Source organism: Ochotona princeps, chromosome 3, assembly GCF_030435755.1.
Source record: "Ochotona princeps isolate mOchPri1 chromosome 3, mOchPri1.hap1, whole genome shotgun sequence".
Taxonomy (NCBI): domain Eukaryota; kingdom Metazoa; phylum Chordata; class Mammalia; order Lagomorpha; family Ochotonidae; genus Ochotona; species Ochotona princeps.
In genome coordinates, this window is record NC_080834.1 from 10,755,931 (window position 1) to 10,777,483 (window position 21,553).

General features: G+C 44.9%; 1 protein-coding gene across 2 annotated transcripts in view; it reads right to left on the reverse strand.

Annotated features, from left to right (window-relative positions):
* Nucleotides 1–1,936: 1,936 nt before the first annotated feature.
* CLRN1 (clarin 1) overlaps nucleotides 1,937–21,553 on the reverse strand; it is a 40,691-nt gene continuing 21,074 nt past the window's right edge. The window contains exons 2-3 of one of the 2 annotated variants that reach the window (XM_004597692.2): nucleotides 15,216–15,395; nucleotides 1,937–2,298 (exon numbers count right to left, since the gene is read on the reverse strand). In XM_004597692.2, the coding sequence (XP_004597749.1) occupies nucleotides 2,033–2,298; nucleotides 15,216–15,395 (446 nt within the window). In that variant the 3' untranslated portion in view covers nucleotides 1,937–2,032. The remainder of the gene's footprint in view (nucleotides 2,299–15,215; nucleotides 15,396–21,553) is intronic. The other variant, XM_004597693.2, reaches the window with a different exon arrangement.

Here is a 21,553-nt window from a genome sequence, read left to right on the forward strand (position 1 = left end):
CAGTGGTCTACCTGGAAGACTATAGGTTACATAGACTCTGCTAGCCCCTTGATCCTGGCATCATAAGCCCTGAGGCTGTTGGAACTGAGGTTGTGGCGTGCCCTTGGAGCCTGCCCTTGGAGTGCGATTGAGGTGCAGTGTTCGTCACCCCCGAGCCAGCAGGGGGCCCTAGTCTTCAGAGAATGGTGGTACTGGCCTCGACCTTTGCTCTTCTGTGTGCCAAGTCCTTCGCAGGAGCTGTGCCAGCCCTGCTGCCATCTCCCATCCAGGAAATATTGTGTGTGTCTTTGCTCATTAGATTACCAGTGGCTTCTCCAAGTTTTCTTTCTCTTGTAACTGAACAGAGAATGACCAGGGACATCTTTTTTTAAGGAAGAAAGTCTGGTGTTAAAGGTCAGAAAGAAGCCGATTGAGACTGTAATGTGGGGAAAGGGGAGATCTTAGCCCCCTTGAGCTTCCTGGTCCCTTTAACTTCCTGATGCCTCTGAATGCAGACAGGAACTGTAGCCTTTTGCCGAGGTGAACCCCCTCTTCATAGCTACACTGACTTGTGGTCTTCTAAAAATTCTCCAGGGACTATTTCCCAAGTTAAGGTGGAGGAAAACTCAGGATGCATTGGAACACCTGCCTGCAAGGAGAGTGTATGAACAATGGTTTCTTCCTTGTAACTTGAGACTTTGGTGTAATGAGCACTTTGTCCCAAGGGTCTAGTGACTTGTTCTCTGTCATTCGTGGCTCTTTCCTGAGTTCTTTTGTTGAAGGAGCAGCTGACTGAGGAAGGAAGGGTCAGTTCCATAGTAGCTGTGGGCCTTGGGTCAGTTGCAGATCAATTTCCTGGTTAATTCAGAAAAAAAAAAAAAAAAAGGAACCATTTGGGTCACGCTTTGTAAGAGCCAGACCAAAAAAGACCATGCCAACATAAGAATCCCAGAATTAGTATAATTTCCATCATTGGGGCCGGGGCATTATAAGACATTATCATGGAACACAACAGCTTCCTGTGAGTCATTTTGCATCAAGTTTATAAATGAGAATAATTTCCATCATTCCCTGAGGGTCCTAGCAATTACACCCGTCAACAGCACAATTGTGAATATAGTTGAGGAGTAGACGCAGGAAGGCAAGTACCTTTAACTTTGTTCTTTATTTCTCTAGAGGTCTGCAAATTTTTGCCAACAGGCACGGTGAGTAAAACCGAGCTTTATACAAACTTGAAAAGTGCCTTGATACATCTTGTAGTTGTTGCTCATTTAATACACTATCATTTTAGGCAAACAAATCTAGCTTCATTTTCTGGCATCTGTAACACCAAATATGTGGATATATCAGAAATAGTATTTGTTTTTATTCAAATATATCTCACACACATTTGCAGTCCTCCCTGATGGAGCAGCTATCTTACACCATTATGGACATGTGGATGACAAATTCACCAATCGCATCAAGTGTTACTGATGGCCTGGGGACAGGCAATTCCCCAGGTTAAATAGTTTCTTAAAGTGTCCCTCTTGCATCCTTGATATTTTAGTCTGCAACATCAATACATTGTCTATAAATATTGTCACCAAGGGGTTTGGTGCTTTTTGGTGTTTTTTTTTAAAGATGTATTTTATTTTTATTACAAAGTCAGATATACAGACAGGAGAGACAGAGAGGACGATCTTCCGTCCAATGATTCACTCCCCAAGTATGTGCAACGGCCAGTGCTGCGCCAATCCAAAGCCGGGATCCTGGAACTTCTTCCGGGTCTCCCACACGGGTGCAGGGTCCCAAAGCTTTGGGCCGTCCTCGACTGCTTTCCCAGGCCACAGGCAGGGAGCTGGATGGGAAGTGGAGCTGCCAGGATTAGAACCGGCGCCCATATGGGATCCCGGCACGTTCAAGGTGAGGACTTTAGCCGCTAGGCCACACCGCCGGGCCCGCTTTTTGGTGTTTAAATGTGTGAAGACCAAAAGCATGGACACCAGCAATCACCTGTAAAAGTGACCAAAGCAAATTTATACCTTTGCTGTGGCAATCACAGAAATGTCTTTCAGTACATGAGATCTGCAGCCACATTGGTTGTCTCTGTGTCTTTAGAATTTGCAAAAGGGAACTGAAACCCAGCAAGTCGTATGAGGAGCCCATTCAGAAAATGCACAAAAAAGCAAATGAAAATGACCCAGAATGAGGTGGTATATTTTTCACTTTGTGTTTTGTAGGCGTAAGTCCCTTCTTTATAATTTGCAATTTTTTCTGAGAGGTGGTGGATTTTCACTTCAGAGGCAAATAATACCATGACAAGACAGCCACAGGAGCCTGTAATGGGAAGAAACAACACGTTAGGACAAGTGTTTTCTGATTATGGGGGGAGGAGGAGGGAAGAGGGTCATTGTGCAAACCAAGGAAAACCTTTCCCCATCATCTTCCTTGTGTTCTTATGCAAAAATCTATTGTCGAAAATGTGTGGTCTCTTTCATCTGTGTATGGAGGGTGGTCCCTGGATTACAGCCCTGGATGAGGGAGATTTGTACATGTATATGTCGAGGTCTACAGGGAGGGTAGGGACAGGGTGTGGTTAGAATCAAGCTGGAAGGTGGAGATGTGAAAGCAGTAGTGGTAATTAGAATTGAGCTGATCTTGGGGCCGGCACTATGGTACAGTGGTGGGTTAAGCTCCCTGCTGATACACCTGGAAAAGCAGTGAGTGTGGTCCAATTGCGTGGGCCCCTGCATCCATGTAGGAGGCTTGACATGTTCTAGGCTCCTGGCTTTAGCCTGCGCTAGCTCTGGCCATTGTGGCCATTTGGGGAATGAACCAGGGATAGGAACTCTCCCTGCTTCTACTACTTTCTCTAATTCTGCCTTTCGAATAAATAATTTTGTTTCTACACAAAAAACTGAGCTGATCTTACAAAGACTGGGAAAGATTTCTCCTTGCTTGACTGGAAGCCTGAATGGCAGGATTAGGCTACAAGGCAGCCACAGCTGTGATGTAGAGAGCACAGCGCACTGCCACAAAGGATCTGCAGGAGAAATGCCAGCTATGCACACACCTTGAAGAAAGACCCCAAACCTCTGCCCAGAAGGGTCACTGTGGCTGCTCCAGCTGCCTGCCTGGCCTCAGCTGCCCAGAGGAACACCTGGGCAGCCGCAGCCAAGGACAAGGTGTTGGAGTATAGCCTATCTCTTCCCTCTCTTTTACTTCTTTGTAAAGGCAGTAGTATGTAGAGATAGCTGCTGAGCTATTCCCCAAATGGTTGTGACAGCCTGGGACTGGACCAGGCCAATATCAGAAACCTGGAACCTGATCCGTCTGGGTCTCCCTGTGGGTGGCAGGGGTCAAGTACTCGGGGCGTCTTCTACTGCTTTTGCAGGTGTATTAGCAGGGAGCTGGATTGGAAATGGAGCAGCTGAGACACAACCAGTGCTCAGATGGGATGCTGCAAGCAAAAGTGGTGGCTTAATCAGGATGCCACAACACTAGTTCCTGTTCTCTTTGCAACACAATCCAGATTTTTAATTGGATGTGTGGCTGCTTTCAACAAAAATTTTGGATGACAGTAACTGGGATATGGCTGACAGGGGGGTGAGCAGGATGTTCCTCAATGTGAGCTGGTGTTAGGGCCTTGCCTTTCATCCCCACCCCCACTCCAACATTCCTTTATGCAGCCTGAAATCCGGAGCCCCTGAAAACATTCTGGAATAGCTGGCCTTTCAGTGGACGCTGTGCATTGTGGGAAAATAGGAAAGAAGGGGTCTGGATCCCAGAAGCCTGCTTCCAGAACAACTCTGGATTCCAGTCTCTAGTGTGTATGAGAGAGAAAAGGAGCATTCATTTTGTTTAATGTATTATTATTTCCACTTGTAGACAGATTGATCTTAACAGCTGCAGTTGTGACCCAGGTGAGCTCCTGGCAGGACAAGTGTGCTCCACAATTGGGGACCAGGGATCTGAGGTGTCATCTCTCTTAATGAGCAGATGGCATAGAAAGCAGAAGCAGGTGGCCCAAGGAACTCTCCCAGGAGCACATCGGGCAGCTGGGACTTCCAAACTCCTCTGGTGTCCCCGGCCACTCCAGAAGGGTTCCAGTTAATAGGATACTGTAGATGGTTTTCTGACTTAGACAAATAAGTTTGGGTTGAAACCTTTATTGTTTCATGAAGTATGTGAGATTACACTAATTTAAGCTCCCATCTTCTATAAAGGCAGCTAATATAAATAATACATAATTAGCATTTGGCATTAGAATTAATGCATATACAAAGGCTCTTCAAACAATCTGACGAAACATAGAATTAAAAGATAAGTTAATTTTGATAGCAAGATTTTTTTTAAGTCCATGTGTAGTTTTTTCATAATACACATTGTTCATGAACTTTTTGAAGATGCATCATAAATGCTTATTGGTTTTATGTATTTCTTAGAATACCTTTTCATAATCCCTTACCCACCCAACCGAGGAAAACTTATGCCAGAGTAGGCAGTCCAGCATATATGCTATAATGCCCGTTCTTCCAAATACTCTCCCACTAAGTTTACGACTCTTTTCGGAGGACTGAATGTTCTATGTTCTTCAGTTACAGTCAATTCAAATACCATGGGAGCAGCAACACAGTAGCTTCAGTTCACATTCATTAATTCACTCATTCATTTGTTCAGTTCAATGTATAAGGTACCAAATAAAGGGATAGTGGTGGGTAGATAAACACTGAGTAAAACATGTGATTTTTGCTTTCACAGGGAGTATAAGCAGGCAGGGAGTAAGTACAGGGTGTATAACAGCAGGCAGAGTACAGGGTGCTAGGATAGAGAGGGTGCATGGGGCTTGGCAGTCTCCTTAGCTGCAGCTGGGAGAAACCGTAGAATTTAGGTGAGCAAAGGCCACAGGTCTGCAGGGAGAGAGCATTACAGACATGGGGGACTATGGTACTAATGATGACCCTGGAGCCTGGCATTGTGGTGCAGTGAGTTATGTCACAGCCTGTGGCATCAGCATCCCATATGGGCACTGGTTTGTGTCTCATCCCTTTCACTTCCCAACATCTCCCTGCTAGTGTGCCTGAGAAGGCAGGGGACAATGACTCGGGGCATGGATCTTTGCCACACATGTCAGGGACCTGGATGGAGTTACGGGCTCCTGGCTTCAGCATGGTCCAGCCCTGACTACTGTGGTCATCTGAGATCTCTTCCCCCCACCACCTCCAAACCTTGCCAGCTGTGCAACTCTGCCTTTCAAATAATTAAGTACATCTTTAAGAAAACAAACAAACAAACAAAAGTCCCAAATGATAGCACCCACCCTGTTATAAAGATGCACTTCAGGTTGGGGGTAGAGGCAGAGATAAAATGATGAGGGCCGGGAGGTGGGGTGGGGGGCGGCAGACATCAGTTTTTCCCATATTTTTAGAGTCTCAGGTGTCTGCTTGGCTATGATCACAGAACACCCTCAAATAGCCAATCAAATGGTATAGTTTTTTGAAACTTTACTTCCTAACAGCCTCGGAGAGGTAGCTGAGAATACTCCATTCTGGACATTGTCAGGCTATTTTTGTTATTCTGAGCTTAAAACCAGAGCTCTCCCCTGGCAAACCTGCCTTTTTCCTTTATTGTTAGATCCTAACACACACATGAAAAGTGGCAGGGCTGTTTGTTCTTTATCTTTTATTTGAAAATTGCTGAGAGAATGCCATTGCTTTTACCATAAGAGCTCCTTTTGTCTGGGCAGCAGTGAGTTTCAGACCCAAGTGAAACACTCCTTCCTTAGCACCTGGTAGGAAAACTCAAGTTCGGTTTCCTTTTCAAGTTGTTAAATATTTTACACGTGCTGCTTTGTTAAGCAGACAGCATCATGGTGAGCCTGCAATTCCAGTTCCTAAAGGGCCAGGGACTTTTGGGGGCTCCCAGGTTTTTGCCATCATGAATATTTCAAGTGTATGGACTCTCTGCATAGGCCAAGGAGTAGAAAGGAAACTGTGAGATTCCATCCTGGACTTGGGTTGACTAGGAAATCAACTTTGTCATTTCAGAGTCTACAGAGAGAGAGAGAGACAGGGCCTGAGTCCCCAACAGCCTTTCTGTGAATACTAAGTAGTGTGAAGGGAAATGACTCCATGTGAATTTCTGATGTATTTTGCTGCCTTCTGTCCTTGGCTCCAAAAGAGATGAGGAAGGAAGGATCTCTGATTTACAGATCCAGATCCACACAAAGACCTTCTCTGTGGTCTGACTGCTGGAAAGGTTAGTGATGGTGAGAAACGAGTTCAGCAATTTCCAGTCTGACCCTGAGATGCCAACAACGGGGGATCTTCCTCTGGGGGCTGACATTATGCTTCCACTTACACGCAGGTATTCTATGTTGGAACAGGGGTTTCAGTTCCAGCTGCTTTGCTTCCAGCCCAGCTCCCTGATAATGCACTTTGAAAGGCAGCAGGTGATGGACCAGGTGCTTGGGGTCCTGCTGCCCAAGTGGGAGACCAGGATGGAGTTCCTGTCTCCTGGCTTCTCTGTGGCCCAGCCCTGGCCATTGCAGTCACCTGGAGAGTAAACCAGTGAATGGAGGGTCTGGTCTCTCTTCTTCCTCTCTCTTGCTTTCCCTTTCTATCTCTCTGGCTCCTTGCATACCTTTTCTCCCCCAATCACTGGGCATTTCAAATAAATAAATCTATTTTAAAAACACACACACACACACAGCAGATCCTGCCGTGTCTATCTGTGGAGAGCTATTTGTCAGAGGGGGAGGAATCCTTCAAGTCAGTAGCTGCTGGAGGGGTCTGGTCAGAGCTGGCAGGTGCAGTGGAAGATCCATCCCAGTACGTTTGTGGCTGTCTGTGCAACATAGCCAGGCAGGGGACAAGGAGTGGGTAGAGCAGGGGCAACTCTGTTCTTGTCACCATGTTGTTCTGTTCCAGTCTTAAAGGCCAAGAATTCTCAGTTTGAATGGGGTTTTTCAGGATTTTGTGTTGGGATATCTGATTTTTATGTAGCAATTTTATTAACATTACACTTTAGACATTAGGATCCAACCTGTAGGCCGCCTTCCTCTTTTTCCCAGTCTTTCATATGCCCCAAGAAGCAAACAGCTGGAGCTATTTGATGTGCTTCCCATGTGCCTGGCTATACCGCCAGCACTGCTCCTGCTCTCTAGACAGGTCATAGTGAACGGGGACTTTCCCAAACCTGGCGTGCTCTGCTGAAGCTATGATTTGGAATCTAAGACCTGGGTTTTGCTGTCCAGTATTGACCTCAATGACCTGCAGGCATTTTTCCATTTCATCTGATTTCCACACCATCTAGCTGGTACTGTCAGTTTTTTTTTTTCTAATGACTTTGATCACTGAGTTAATTTCTGACTGAATAGAATAGCTGACTTATAGAGCTGTCACATCATGAATGATCAGCCAATTAACCAGCGTTTTTAGTGTGCTATACAGCAGCACACCCATGAATCTCTGCTGGCAGTTGTCTGGCACTGCGGGTTAGGCGTCTGTCCCCTCCTTCAGAGCTCACAATTGGGGTAGCAGAGGTCGCAGCCCATGAGACAGTTGCTTCATCATTCCTGTGTCATCCTGCCAGCATCCTCAGATGATATCTACTGGTTTAAATTCTCAAAGGGGGAAGAACTCTTGGAAATATTTTCCTCCCATCACTAAGTTCAACTTTTTGCAAATAATAAATTAGAATTTCAGTTCCATTCAAAGTAATGACCAGCATTCTTGGAGAGCTAACACAGCATCTTCCAGTTTTCCTAGAGGTGGCAAATATTAGTGGCCTTCCGTTTCTAATACAGAGTAAGAATGGATCATTTCCTTCTTTAAGTAGTCTTGGGAGATGATAGATGGGGCTGGAGGAGACTTTGCGGGTGTAGGTGCTAATTTTCTGTGAAATTATGCAATCTTGCTAGGAAGTCGGTAATCAAAGGTGAGGTCACCAGCAATGATGTCTTCCTACAGTAGAAGGGGCTCTGACTTCGTAGTGCTTCCGGGATGTGTGCCTACCTTCTAGAAAAGGCGGCAGAGGGACTTGTTGAGCAAGTGAATATCTAAGCATAGAAGCTGAGGTCCTGAAGGCAACCAGCACTAATCAGAGCTTTCTCCCTCTGTCTTGTGCAAAGGAGAGCTGAAGAGCCATGTCTAACCTAAGTATCACAAATGTCATGTTCTTGGGAAGTGTAATTAGTGTAAAGAATATAGGTCTTAAAAACACAATGTAGGGGTCTGGCACCATGGCTCAACAAGCTAATCCTCCACTTTGTGGTGTTATCGTTCTATATGGGCATATGGGAGACCTAGCTGCTCCAACTCCAATCCATTTCCTTGTTTATGGCCAAAGAAAGCAGCAGAGGATGGCTCAAGTCCTTGAGGCTTTGATCCCACATGGGAGACCCAAAAGGAAGCTCTTGGCTTTGGATCTATTCAGTTCTGGCTATTGTGGTCATGTGGGAAGTGAACCAGCAAAAGGAAGACTTTTTCTCTGTCTCTCCTTCTCTCTGTAAAGCTGCCTTTCAAATAAAAATACATCTTTAAAAGAAAGAGATAGAGAGAGAGAAAGAAAAGGAATCCCAGAATGCTGACTTAATTAGAACTGATTTTCAGAAAGGAATGTCATTTGTTAGCAGGAAATAAACAGATCTACTTGTAGATGACTTATCTGTCCAACAACTATTTGTTGTATGCTTGTTGCACTGGTCCGGCAATGAGGTTACAGCAATGAATAAAATAGACAAAAGTTTCTTTCTTCTTGAAGCTTCAGTGATAGGGAACAATGGAGAGAAAGAGAGCAAGCCAGAAAGCTTGAGAGAGGCTAAGCCCAGTCTTCACATTATGTATTGAGGAGGAGAGTGAGGCAGGGAGGGTCCTCGGAAGATTAAGAAAAGGATGATTAGGAAAGGACTCCTAGGGAAGATAAAAGTTGAGCATATCTTGAAGGGAGGGAAAAGGCAGGCATCTGGGCAGAAGGGTATTTCATGCTGTGGGCACCAAGCACAGAGGAGCCAGGAGGTTTCAGCAGGGGAGGAAGCAAGGAAAGCAAAGTGCAGTGAGAGTTGAGTCATCTGTGTGTACATCTGCAGTGAACACCTCAAGGATGCTTGGGAGCTGACAGTGACGTCTGAGGCTTTTGGAAGAGAGGACACAGGTTCTAAACACAGTGTGCTTCTCTTTGCAATTGTGATAGAAAAATCCTGAGCATCCGCTCGCAGAGTATCCCTGTGCAAAAGCAAATGCAATGCAGTCCTCTTACTGAACCCTCAACCCGACCTCAGCCTGGGTCCAACACTCTGGCTGGTGATGCAAGCCAAGTGCTTGCCCAGTGACATCATGGGCTGTCTCAAGTTACTTTCTTTTCCCTCTGTGACCTCTTTCCAAAGGGTTGTGTGGAGAGACTTGCAGAACACCTGTATATACATGGTTTCTGTTTTCATTGCTGCCTTTCCCTCCCGCCAGTCCTTCATCCTTCCCCAGGCCCTTGGGCTTTGATGGCTGAACATCCCTGGGTCTCTTAGACTCCTGAACGGTAGCTCCTTTATGAGGACCTGAGTGGGAATAAGACACAGACTTCGTCCCCCACCCCAGCACAACTGCAGAATAATATTCCCTAGACACATTGCAGAAGCCAGTCTTATTAATACTGAAAGTGCTGTATACCATGAGCATTCTTCTATTTTTGTGCTGTTCTTTGTTTTCTTGTCTCCATGCTTCATTCACGACTGCGCCTGTTTATGTTCCATGCCATCCTTGTAATTATCATAATTAATTGCACCCATCCCAGAAGCATCCCCCCTTTTGAAAAAAGATAGCAATTGTCTTTGTTTGGCTGGCTTGGTATAACTCACATGATATGATACCATATATAAAAGAAGACTGGAAACACAATTTTCATCAGATTTGCTGGGTTATATTGCCCAAAAAAGACTTGAGCCAATGCCTTTCACGTTCTCAACCTTGCATGTTGTATCACTGATCCACCTGCTCTGTTCTCGTTCATGTGCAAATCTGAGTAAAGCCCTGACCACCAGTGGGGGAACATCTAGAATTGATGTTCAAGTATCAGTACTCCAATTTGAAACTGTGGTCTAGTTACTTCTGTGCTCAGTTGGCTCCCTCTCTGCTCCTCAACTTGTGTACCACTCTGGCTCTTTCCCTCCCACCATATTATAAATCCAAAGGAAGGGTTTTTTTCCAACCTCTTTTTGTCCTTCTGTGTTCCCCTGCCTCCACCCTTCATTCATTCTCTCAAAGCTCCCTGTTGCGGGATGCTCTTGACACATTCCCCCAGTATGGCCTCTCCCTGGCAGAACACCTGTTCTCTGCTTTTCTCTGTCCTCTCTGGCTATTTCCCACCAGTGTCCTTTGCCAGCCCCTCTTCCTCCTCCTGCAATCTGACTGATGGTGTTCTGCAGGGATGGTGGCTGGGCCAAGTTTTCTCTCTGCACAGTCTCTCCCTAGATGATCTCATCCATTTTCATTGCTCTACATAATATCTATATCCTGGCAATGCCTAAAATTATGCTTTCCGTCTAGACCTCTTCCCCAAGTGCCAGACTCATATTTCCACCCCTCTGCCTGACTTCTCCCCTTGACCTCTTTGTCTTGAAGCATGTGGATTTGGTCTGCCTTGGGCAGCACACTGCATCTCAGGGGTTCAGCTTCTCTCCCCAACCTGCCCTTGCCCTTAGCCACCAGCCTGCTCATCTCCTTGTCTTATCCATCTTAATGAATGCCACCATTGTCTATTAATCATGCAAGCTACCTGAAAAAAAAGTTTATATCTACTTTCAGAACATTTTAGAATCTATTCAACCCCATCTCCAATGCAGTACAGCTATCAGTCATCTTAAAATCTTTCAAAAGTTTCTCATTAGCAATAGAATCAGTTCTGGAAGTCTTGTCATGGCTTTTGAGGTCTGATGTTAATTGGCATCAAATGAATTCTAACTTCATGATTGCTTATTTCTTTGTTGTTGTTGCTGTGGCCATTGTTGCTCATTGCCTACCACTGGCCACACATGGGGTTTCCTTTGGTTCCTATGGCAAACTGACCTCTTAAACTTCTCCACTTGGTGATTTCTCTGAGGGTTCTCAGATCCTTTTCATCCTTAAAACTCAGCTACTGAGGAGGGCTCTTGGCACATAAGTCAATTTACGACTTAGGACATACACATACCAAGTTGGTTGCAGGTCCCAGCTCTGCTTCTGATCCAGCTGCTTGCTAATGTACATCCTGGGAGGCCGAAAATGGAGGCGCTCAGTGGCTGTATCTCTGACGCCCACATGGGAGAGCTGGATTGAGTGACAGGCTCTTGCCTTTGGCCAGGCCCAGCTCCGGCTTTTCAGGGCGTTTGGGGAGTGAACCAGCAGATGGAAAATTTCTCTCTCTCTCTACCTTTCAAGTAAAACAGCAAGTTCAGCTCCTGGAAGCAGCCTTCTCTGGCACTGCATCACAGCCTGACATCTGCTATTGTCTCCTATCACACAGACCAGCTAATCCCGCCCGAAATGATTGCAATCTGAGACCATTTAATTCTCAGCATACACTTTTGTCTGACTTTTACCCTGGATTTCTAGTACCAAGAAGGCAAGACTATGTGTGACTTGCCAGTGTCTATTACAGTGGCCAGCACATAGTAGGTGATGAGTTGTGTTTGTCAAATCACCTCTATCTGTGGTCCTTAACATTGTCTGTGTAATAGAATTACCAGGATGGCCAAACGAAGAGCGATTGCCCGCCCCCATACCTGTGATCCCTTTCTGGAGACTCCAATTTAACTAGTGTGGTATGGAACTCAGTACTTTCAGAAAGGTCTTCAGGTGGTTTGAAAGTGCAGCCCGGAGAGAGAATCACTGCCCACAATGAATTATGAGGAACCATGAAGGGATGTAAGTCCTATCTTGGGAAAAGGGCTTCTCAGAACTTGGCTTATAAGTTACAAGACGAGAAGAGAGAAAATTACCTGACACACAAGGTCCTGGTGGCAGTGATGGTCAGAAATGCTACATGGTCAAGGCTGAGGAATAGGAGCCCAGCTGGGAGCTGGGAGCAGGGGACAGATGGGTGTTTGTCCCAGAAGGCAATGGCTTATTAGGCCGTAAGTGTGAGGAGAGTTAGAGTGGCTGAAACACTTGCTGGCCCCATCCCAGTGGATTATCCTTCTCTTCCCACAGCAGGAGTCAGAAGAAGATGCCTGTGGCAGTGTGACTAAGCAGCAGGTTCCAGACAGATGATGCGGAAGAACTTTTTTCCCTTCCTTTTCTATTTTGTCATTGCTCCAGGATGCCAGGGCTTGGGTTTCCATGCAGAAGAAAATTAGTTAAATAAGTGGTCCTGCGATGGTTTTAGCACAGGGAGGGAGAACCCTCAGGAGCCAAAAATGAGTGGGGAGGAGAAAAGGCGGAAGAGGGTTTTTCTGTTAACAGGAAGTGAGGCTGCCTGGGCAGTACACACCAGCAAGAGAAACAGGAGGAAATCCCATGGGAGAGAGTTACCTCTGGGGTCTCTCGATTGTGATTCCTCCACCCCCATTCCAATACAACCTCTGGCCTCAAAGTGTCAGTGCATTGCTTGACATTTTAAACGTTTGTGCAAAGAACTCTTCCCTGCCATAGTAAGTGTTTAGAACTGGGGTCTTGCCTGAATGTTACAATGCTAGAGAAACACTTCCAAAACTTGAGGGGGTTCTGGGCACCATATATGGATTTAAGGGGAGACAAGCTAGTCTGTATTTGAAAAGAAACCTATTTGACCCTCAGGCATGCTTTGGTTGTTATATACAGTTTTTAAAAATTATTGTAAAGGTTGGAGCTTAAAAATAAGGATTAGAGGCCTGGAGGGGTGGGATGGAGAAAGCGCTGGGTGGTTTGGAAGCATAGGCCTTTGCTCTCTGCAAGATGCTGAGCAGGTTCCTGGCTTAGCTTTCTCCCCGGCTCTTCCTTCCTCCCCTGCTTCACAGACCCTTACTGAGCACCTGCTTTCACAAGTTTGCTGCTGAACAAGATAGGAAAGTAAGTATAGGGTCTGACTGTTCCTGCATGCATGTGCTTGCTCTGGTTCTTCTGGCATTAGGTTGAGCCAAAAAAATAAGGGGACCTTACTTTGAGAACCACTGGTGTGTAATAGATGTTCTCTGACAAAATGGTGTGCATTTTGCCATCTAGCCAGGTTCCAGCTGACTCAGTGGGTCTTGGTTGGTTGGCCCACACCTTGCTCCCGAGCTCCTGCTCTTACTCCCTGGTGTAAAGCCCTTGACCTCCTCCCTACTGATGCTTCAGCCCATTCATCTCTAGCTCATGTTCTACTGACTCTGTGCACCTGTTCTGCTAATCCCAAGTCACTGGAATTCTGTCCTGTACTGTCTAGGTGACCATGTTAACATCTCCTTCCTGGGCTTGCTTTCTCAAATGCACCCAACCATGCCTCAGAAACGTTTGCATCAAATCAAATTAAAAAGTAAATTTACTTTGGTGCAAATATTGTTATCAATCCATGCATTGCTTTCTTATAAAATGCATTTCCCAAAAATCTTTTTATGTGCTCCGTGTATTGATTCATTTACTGCGGGCCAAGCCTCAAGCTGGATGCTTTGGCCAGAGATACAAAGATGAGAAACACTCGGCCTCTACCCTCACAGGCTAATCATGACCTGGACCAGGAGCAAATGTATCATAGGCTTGTGAAAATGTGGAGAGAATATTAGCAGATCCCATGCTAGATGCTTTGCCTGGGTAAACAACTGGGTTAGCAAGATTGGCTAAGATCATAGGAAATGTACTCAAGGGACAGCAGGCAGGACCAACATAGCCACCTGAGATGAGTGAGCCATTGTTAACTGCAGGGCTTTGCTCTATAGAGAGAATCTTCCAGGTGCTTGTGAGTGGAGAGGGATTGTGTGGGAGAAGGAAGTAGTGTCCAGAGAAAAAAGGAGCCCCTGGCCTGGGGTCAGGAGGCAGAAGGCAAAGGGCAACTTTAGAAGAGGCAGTCAAGCAGGGTTTTCTTCATGTTGTTGAATGGAGTGAGTTGTAATCTTTCTCCAGGAAACCATCAATAGGAGTACTAGCCTATTAAACCATTTTTGCTAGTCTGAAATGCAGTAAAAACAGACCACCTAAAGAGGAATATCTACGTGTGGATTATGTATGTGTCTGGTTGTCATTTTCTTACCTTTTTTCTTTTGTGCTTTGTAAATATATTTTAAGTGCCCTGTGACATGGAGTGTATTTTATGTTCTTTTCCATCAGTCAGTTCTGGTAATTGAGTGACACATATTTATTAATGAAATACTTCCTGGGTTTAGAGTGTATCCTTGGTCTGACCCACCTTCTGTTAGGTTTTACCAAATACTTACTGCTGTAAATAAGGTGACTCATGTGAGTGGAACACTGCTTTCTTACTCTTTTGTGATGGCAATTATTTAGATAATAAATTTTAAAAGCACAGTATAAAATATTTAGGAATACTGATAACTATAAAAATTTTAAAATCACCCAGTGTTTCACTGATCAGAGATAAATGCAAACAACAGACCATAGTTTTAAGTGACAGTCTCCATATATACACATGCATGTATCTACATACACATGCATAAGATATGCAAAATGTATTTTGCATGTGTATGCTATATTTTAGTATCTAATCACATTGCATTCATGTTTACAAAATTTTGTATACTGTTTGTCCACTTAATTTTTAAATTATACCCTCAAAAATAAGTTTTTTTGCTTTTAAAACTTTTAATAGGGATACTAAAATTGTGCATATCTGTGGGATACTGTGTGAGGTTTCCTGATATGTACATACTGTTTAATAACCCATCAGAGTAACTATGTTTTTTCTTTTCAAGCATTTAATACCCCTTCATAGTAAAAATATCCAAAATCCTATCCTCCAGTTTGTTTTAATTAGGGAAATACAAAGAACATTACCATTACCTATAGTTATCCTACTGTACAAGAGAACCCCAGAACTTCTGAGTCCAATCAAATCACCAGCACTCAGCAGTCAACCTTTTCCCATTCTTCCTTCCCTGAGTATCTCTCCAGTACAGGGTAGTGGTCAATCAGTGACCACCAGCTGCGGCGATATTATCAAGATATAATTTAATGCCAGCACATCATTCATATAAATGAGTATGATACAGTTACTGAACTCCCCTTGTTGGGCAATCGGGATACTTCCCACTTTTTTTTCTACAGTGAACATTCATCTATGTATACATTTGTGTCCAAAAATAAGTTTTTACTTACCTGAAATGAAAGTCAAAAGATATAGTCCTAGTGGACCATGTAGAGTTTCAAAGGGTTTTCCAAAAGCATTGTACATGAAGAAGGCGGTCCCCACCATGGTTAAAATGATAAGGATTGTGGAGAAGAGAATGACATTGACGTGGATGCTCACTGGGATTGCTTGGAGCAAATCTGGGAAAACTGAAGATAAAACAAGAATTAGAAGAAATTTTATTAGCAGCAGTTTGCAAGCATAATTAAACAAATAAAATCCCTCTTTTAAAATTTCAAAATCGCTAAAAATCCCTCTGGTGAGTATATTCGCACTTGCTAATTTACAAGGGATTTACAAAAAGGTTTAAAAATAGGATCATTTTCTAGAATTCACCAGTAAAAACTAGACGGGAGATTTGAGGCATTTTTTTTTCTGTCCTTGTTCACATGTAATTATCTAATTAATATAATCAGAAACTATATATCTGGACGATCAAACTTTTAATGACACTTCTCAGTAGTATTTCATAATGCCATTAAATCTGGGGAATGTTTGGGGAAATTCAAACATCAGGTTTTTAGATTTACTTTGTCTCCATGCCCATTCCCCAAAAATGGTTTCAAGGCTATACCCAGAATACAGAATGAGCTATTTCTCAGCTAATTTAAATATTTTTGATGTGGCACAAAGCTGTGGGAAAATAATTTCTAGTGCTGAAAAATACCCTTATTTCCCACTTCTAGGATTCGTGTTCAGTACAAGTTCCTCTTTGCAGGGGAAATGAAAGACTATAGGTGGAGGATCTTATTTGCAGAAGCGTTGGCCTCAGCAGTCTGGGCACGGCCAGTCTGAAGGAGTTCAGTTGAGCCCCTCTGACTTTGCCTGACATTTATTAAGTACTCAGCTGACTTGCTCAGTGCCCACTCTGTTGCAGGCACTGTTCTAGGAATTTCATGTATCACTATCAGGCAAGATCAAGTCCTTCTTTCCTCATGGAACTTACAACCAAACACAAGTGGACAGACAGGAAGCAAGGTGGTCACTACGTGGGGCATGCGGTTGGCCTAAGATGCCCACAGCCCATGCTGCTGTTCCTGGGTTTCAGTCAAGTCCCAGCTCCGCTCTCCATCCAATTTCCTAGTAACACACACCCTGGAAGGCGCAGGTGATAGCTCAGGAGACAGGGTTCCTGTCAATAGTGTGTCAGGCCTCAACTGAGTTTCTGGCTCCCAGATTTTGGCTACTGGCCATTGCGGGCATTTACAAGGTGAACTAGTAGGTGGAAACACACACACTCTCTCTGGCTTGCTGTCTCTCAAATAAATTAACAACAAATTAAAAATATGGCTGCTCTCAGCAACTCCCCTTCTTCCATGCGCATCAGTTTCCTATGAAGAGGCGGGGTCTATTCCTCAGTGCCTGTAAGCTTGGGCAGGCCTGTGACTGCCTGGACCTCCTGTGTCTGGCAGTGGAACTCCAGGATGTCAAATCCAGGCCTTCCCTACAAGAGGACCTGCAGTTTCTGCTGCTTTGCTCTTGGGGACTTGAGCTGACATGCAGGAAATCCAGGCACCCCGAGGAGCCCAGAGGCAGCAGACTTGCACAGAAACAGCTGTTTTCAACATCTAACCAGGAAAGCCACTAGATGACTGTAACCCAGCTGCTGGATACCTGCCAGGGCGCAGGACAGCAACCAAAACCAGACTGAATGGCTGAACTCATGCATTTTTATTTTAACCTGCTGAATTTTGTGGTGGGCTGATATGTAGTGGGAACAATAAGATGTGGTTGGCCCTGGGTGTTCACGGCTGCTGGTGCAACAAATCGTGGATGGAAAATATTCAAGGGAAAAAAAAAGTAACATCTGTGCGGAACACATGCATGCTTTGTTTTCCCTTGTCAATGTTCTCTTTCTCAACAATGCCGTAAAGCAACTGCTTATGTGTAATTTGCTTTTTCTTAGGCATTACAACTAATCCAGAGATGACCAAGTGTCCTGGACAATGTGATTAGGTCATAAACAGACAGCACATCTTTTTATGTAACACCAGAGCATTTGTGGATTTTTGTATCTGCAAAAGTGAATTTAGTATAAGCTTGACTCTCTACAAGGATTTCATGGGTACAGTACTCTGATCCCCACAGAACAATCCCACGTCCACCCCCTCCCACCGCCCCTCTCAGCAGGCTGCCCCTCTCTGGCTCCATCCTGTCTCAGCGTCCACGCATGTCTAGGGATGACTGTGCGTTCACGTACCACTGCTGTGGTCCAGGGAAACAGCAATGAGGGATTTGGAATGAGTTGGTGAGCAGATGAGATGGTCAGGGCAGTGGCACTGGAGCTGAGACCCAAATGCGGAATGAGAAGGCAGACGCATGAAAAGATCAAGGAGAAGAACATTTCCCAGAGAAGGATTGAGCCGGTGCCTGGAACCTGCTGACCGGTGGGGAGTAGGTAGATGAGATCCTAGTAGGAAGTCTAGAGTTCATTCTAAATTGACTGGGACGCCACTGGAGATTCCTGAGTGGGAGAGTGACATTATCATCTTCCTGATGTCCCAAGACCACTCTGACTGCCCAGTGGTGACTAAGGGGGTGACAGAGGACAACGTGCTTCAGGAAGACCTGGGGGAAATTATTTGCAGAGGAAAGGACAGGAGCCATGCCTAAGGTGGTGACAAGTGGTCAAGTTGGGGAAATAGAAGATCTTTGCCTAAGCAATCAAATAAAGAGTGATACTGTTAGCTGAGATTGCAGGGTATTTCCAAAAGCTAGTGGAAAATGGAATTAAAAGATAAGTTTGTTTTGGTACAAAAAAATGAAATCCATGCATAGCCTTTCATAATATGCATTTCCATGAATTTTCCAGCAAGCAGAGGAAAGATTTGGCAATGTGGGCAAGAAGTGAAGTAAGAACTCTGCTTTATATATTTAAGTATAAGACACCATTTAGATCTTCATGTACATATAGCAAGTAGGGTCTGTACATCAGAGGTCAAGGAGAAAACTAGTGTGAGTAGCAGGGCTGAACCTAGCTGAGGCAAGCAAGGCACCTAGGGATTGCAATGAGATATAATCAGTTTTGGATGCTAGCCCTTCAGGGTGAAGCCCAGAGTGGATGTCTTAGATTTGAGGTGCAGGATGCCTCCAAGGCCTCATCCTAGTCCCAGCCCTGCGATTAAAACACATGGATGGCCCAGCACTGTGGTATAGTGGGCAAAGCTGATGCCTACAATGCTGGCATCCCTTATGGGTGACGTTTCAAGTCTCTGCTGCTCCACTTCCTATCCAGCTTCCTGCTCATGGCCTATGAAAATTTTTGCAGGGGAAGCTAGTCTAAGTACTTGGGCCCCTGCTACCAATGTGAGAGACCTGGAAGCAGTTCCTGGTTCCTGGCTTTGGTATGACCCAGAGCAGGTCATTGTGGCCATTCGGGGAGTAAATTAGCAGGTGAGAAGCCTATATCTCTCCCTCTCTCTGTAACTCTGCCTTTTGAATAAGTAACTTTAAAAATAGAATAAAAATCGGGCCCGGCGGCATGGCCTAGCAGCTAAAGTCCTCACCTTGAAAGCCCCGGGATCCCATATGGGCGCCGGTTCTAATCCCGGCAGCTCCACTTCCCATCCAGCTCCCTGCTTGTGGCCTGGGAAAGCAGTTGAGGACGGCCCAATGCATTGGGACCCTGCACCCGTGTGGGAGACCTGGAAGAGGTTCCAGGTTCCCGGCTTCGGATCGGCGCGTATTGGCCCGTTGCGGCTCACTTGGGGAGTGAATCATCGGACGGAAGATCTTCCTCTCTGTCTCTCCTCCTCTGTGTATATCTGGCTGTAATAAAATGAATAAATCTTTAAAAAAAATAGAATAAAATAAACCACCCACGATGGAATGGATGTGGCCAAGGGAGAAGCTAGAAAAAGCAGAAGGGGACTGGAAGAAGCCCCAGCCTCCTTCACATCTTTATTGTTTTAATTATTAAACTTTTATTTGCTTGAGACAACGGAAGGGAGGAAGGATGGAGGGAGAGAAAGAGAGACAGAGACAGACAGAGATTCTTCTCTTTGCTGTTCCCTCCCCAAATACCTGCGGTGGCCGGGATGCAGAAGCCAATCCGGAACCCAATCCTATATGGGTGGCAAGGACTCAATTCTTGATGCCATGCTGGCAGGAAGCTGGAATTGAATGCTGGAGCCGGAAGAAGAAACCAGCTACTTGCTGTGGGATGTAGACCTCTTACCCTTTTTCTTAATGGCGGAACCAAACACCTGCCCAACTCCGTACCTTTGTTAGATGGTTTGGCATTTTTTTAGAAACTTTTTCACAAGCATTTCTACCCAGTGAAGACATAAATAACCTTTTAATAATTAAAGATAGAATACATATATCTCTGCAGCTGCTATAAATGGAAAGAAGCATCCAAATGCAATGTGTAGATATTACTTGTAGATACGGTTTGTGTTTTGAATAAACCATTTGTCAGAAGAGAGTTTGAACATGGATTGCAGATTAGGTGATATCTTATAATTGTAACTGATTTTATTTGGTTATGTTAATAGTGGGTAATTGGATGGAGAAATTATAAATATGATTCCTCAGCTTGAAGGAAAAGGTGGTGGCAACTCGCAGGCTGCATGCTCACAGCGACCGAGTTCCTGTGAGTGATTGCAGGGGCCACTCTGCCCTGTTTTCCAGGCACGTTGCTGTCCTAGAGTTCCAGAGGCGTTGCTGGCCTTATGTTATACTTCCTGCCTTCGGCTATTTCCGAGTGGTGACACAGCACAAACAATGTAACCTGCTAGTCTTGCACTGGGTCAGTTGTTAAGTTGGTTTCTACAGTAGTTACAAAAACTACCTGCCTTCATGCAGCTCCCCACCTGTGAAACCTCTGACACTCTAATTGTCTAAATTGAAAACCGTTACCAGATTGAAACAAATGCAGAAAGAAATTGCCCTGATTTTGTTTCTGGAAAGAAAAATCTAGAAGCCAAAACAGTCAGGCACTGCATTTTAATCATTAGGAATTCTTTTTCAATCCCTACTGCTGCACATTATGCTTGTATTCTTTCAGTGTTTTCCTTTTCTTCTGTCATTTTAGATCAGAAGGCCCTGCATCTAAGGCAGACATCTGGCCCAGCAGTTAGGGTGCCTGCAGCCCCCCATCGACCCACCTGACTCTGATTCTCAGCCTCGCCCCGCCTCCTGGGCGGCAGCAGTGATGGCTCGGGTAATGAGATCTCTGCCACCTTTGCAGGAGACTTGGATGGAGCTCCTAGTGCCCAGCCTGACCTCCGTGAAGCCTAGCCCTGGGATCGTTTGAGGAATGAGTCAGTAAAAGCAAGGCTCTCATTCTCTCTCCCTCTCCTACGCCCTCTTGCTTTCCCTCCCTCTTGATCCACTGCTCTTACTTGCTGTTTCCAAAACAACAACAACAAATATCAGGAGATGTTCTTTAATGATGCTGAATATTGTGTACCTAGAGTCTTATTTGGTCTTCCTGTTTTTTGGGTCTTTTTTTAAGGTTTTGGATTATAGTACAGAAAAAGCATTTGAGCATTTTGATTGGTGGAGGAACTATCATTAGTCTAGTAAGTCACTTCTGGCCTCCAGAAATTACTTGATTAGCTGTTGACAAGTGAAAGAGAATTTTTTTTACTGTAACAGGCAGCTGATGCCACGGTAGTGGCATGGCTTCGGGCTGTGTGTTCAGAATCGTGCTCCCTCCGTTTGGGTCTCTGAGCATGGATTCCATCCCCAGGTCTTTGTATCAGTGCGTCTAGCTGTCATCCTGAAAACACCCAGAACCCAACTCCCCTCTTTCCAACCCATGATCACCGAACTTCTCTAAAGAGCAATGCAGAACAATCAAAATGAAATAACCAGCAATTGCATAGCATTTGCTTTAAATGTATTGTATAATGCAGGCAAAATAGAAAATAATTCCATCATCTGGGAACTCCTCCTGCCTGTGCTCCACCTGTCCCCTGCCTCCTGCACCTGTTTGTGTAACTTTTAGAGAAAAGCCAGGTGTTTTCCAAAGCACTGGTGCCAGTCCCACCTTTCTGCCAGGAGTGTATGGAAGTCCCTGATGTTCCGCATTTTTGCTGGCATGTGGCAGCTCTGTTTTTTTTAATGGCACCCTTTGAATAGTTGTGTAGTTTAACTTTCATTTTTAAAAGATTTATCCATGTTTATTTGAGAGACAGATTTATAGAGAGGAGAAACACCCATGCATGAACACACACAGAATTTGCATCTACTGGTTCATTCCCTAAATAGCCACGATGGCTAGAGCTGAGCTGATCCGAAGCCAGGAACCAGGGGTTTCTTCCATTTCTCCCACATGGGTGCCGGGGCCCAAGGGCTTGGA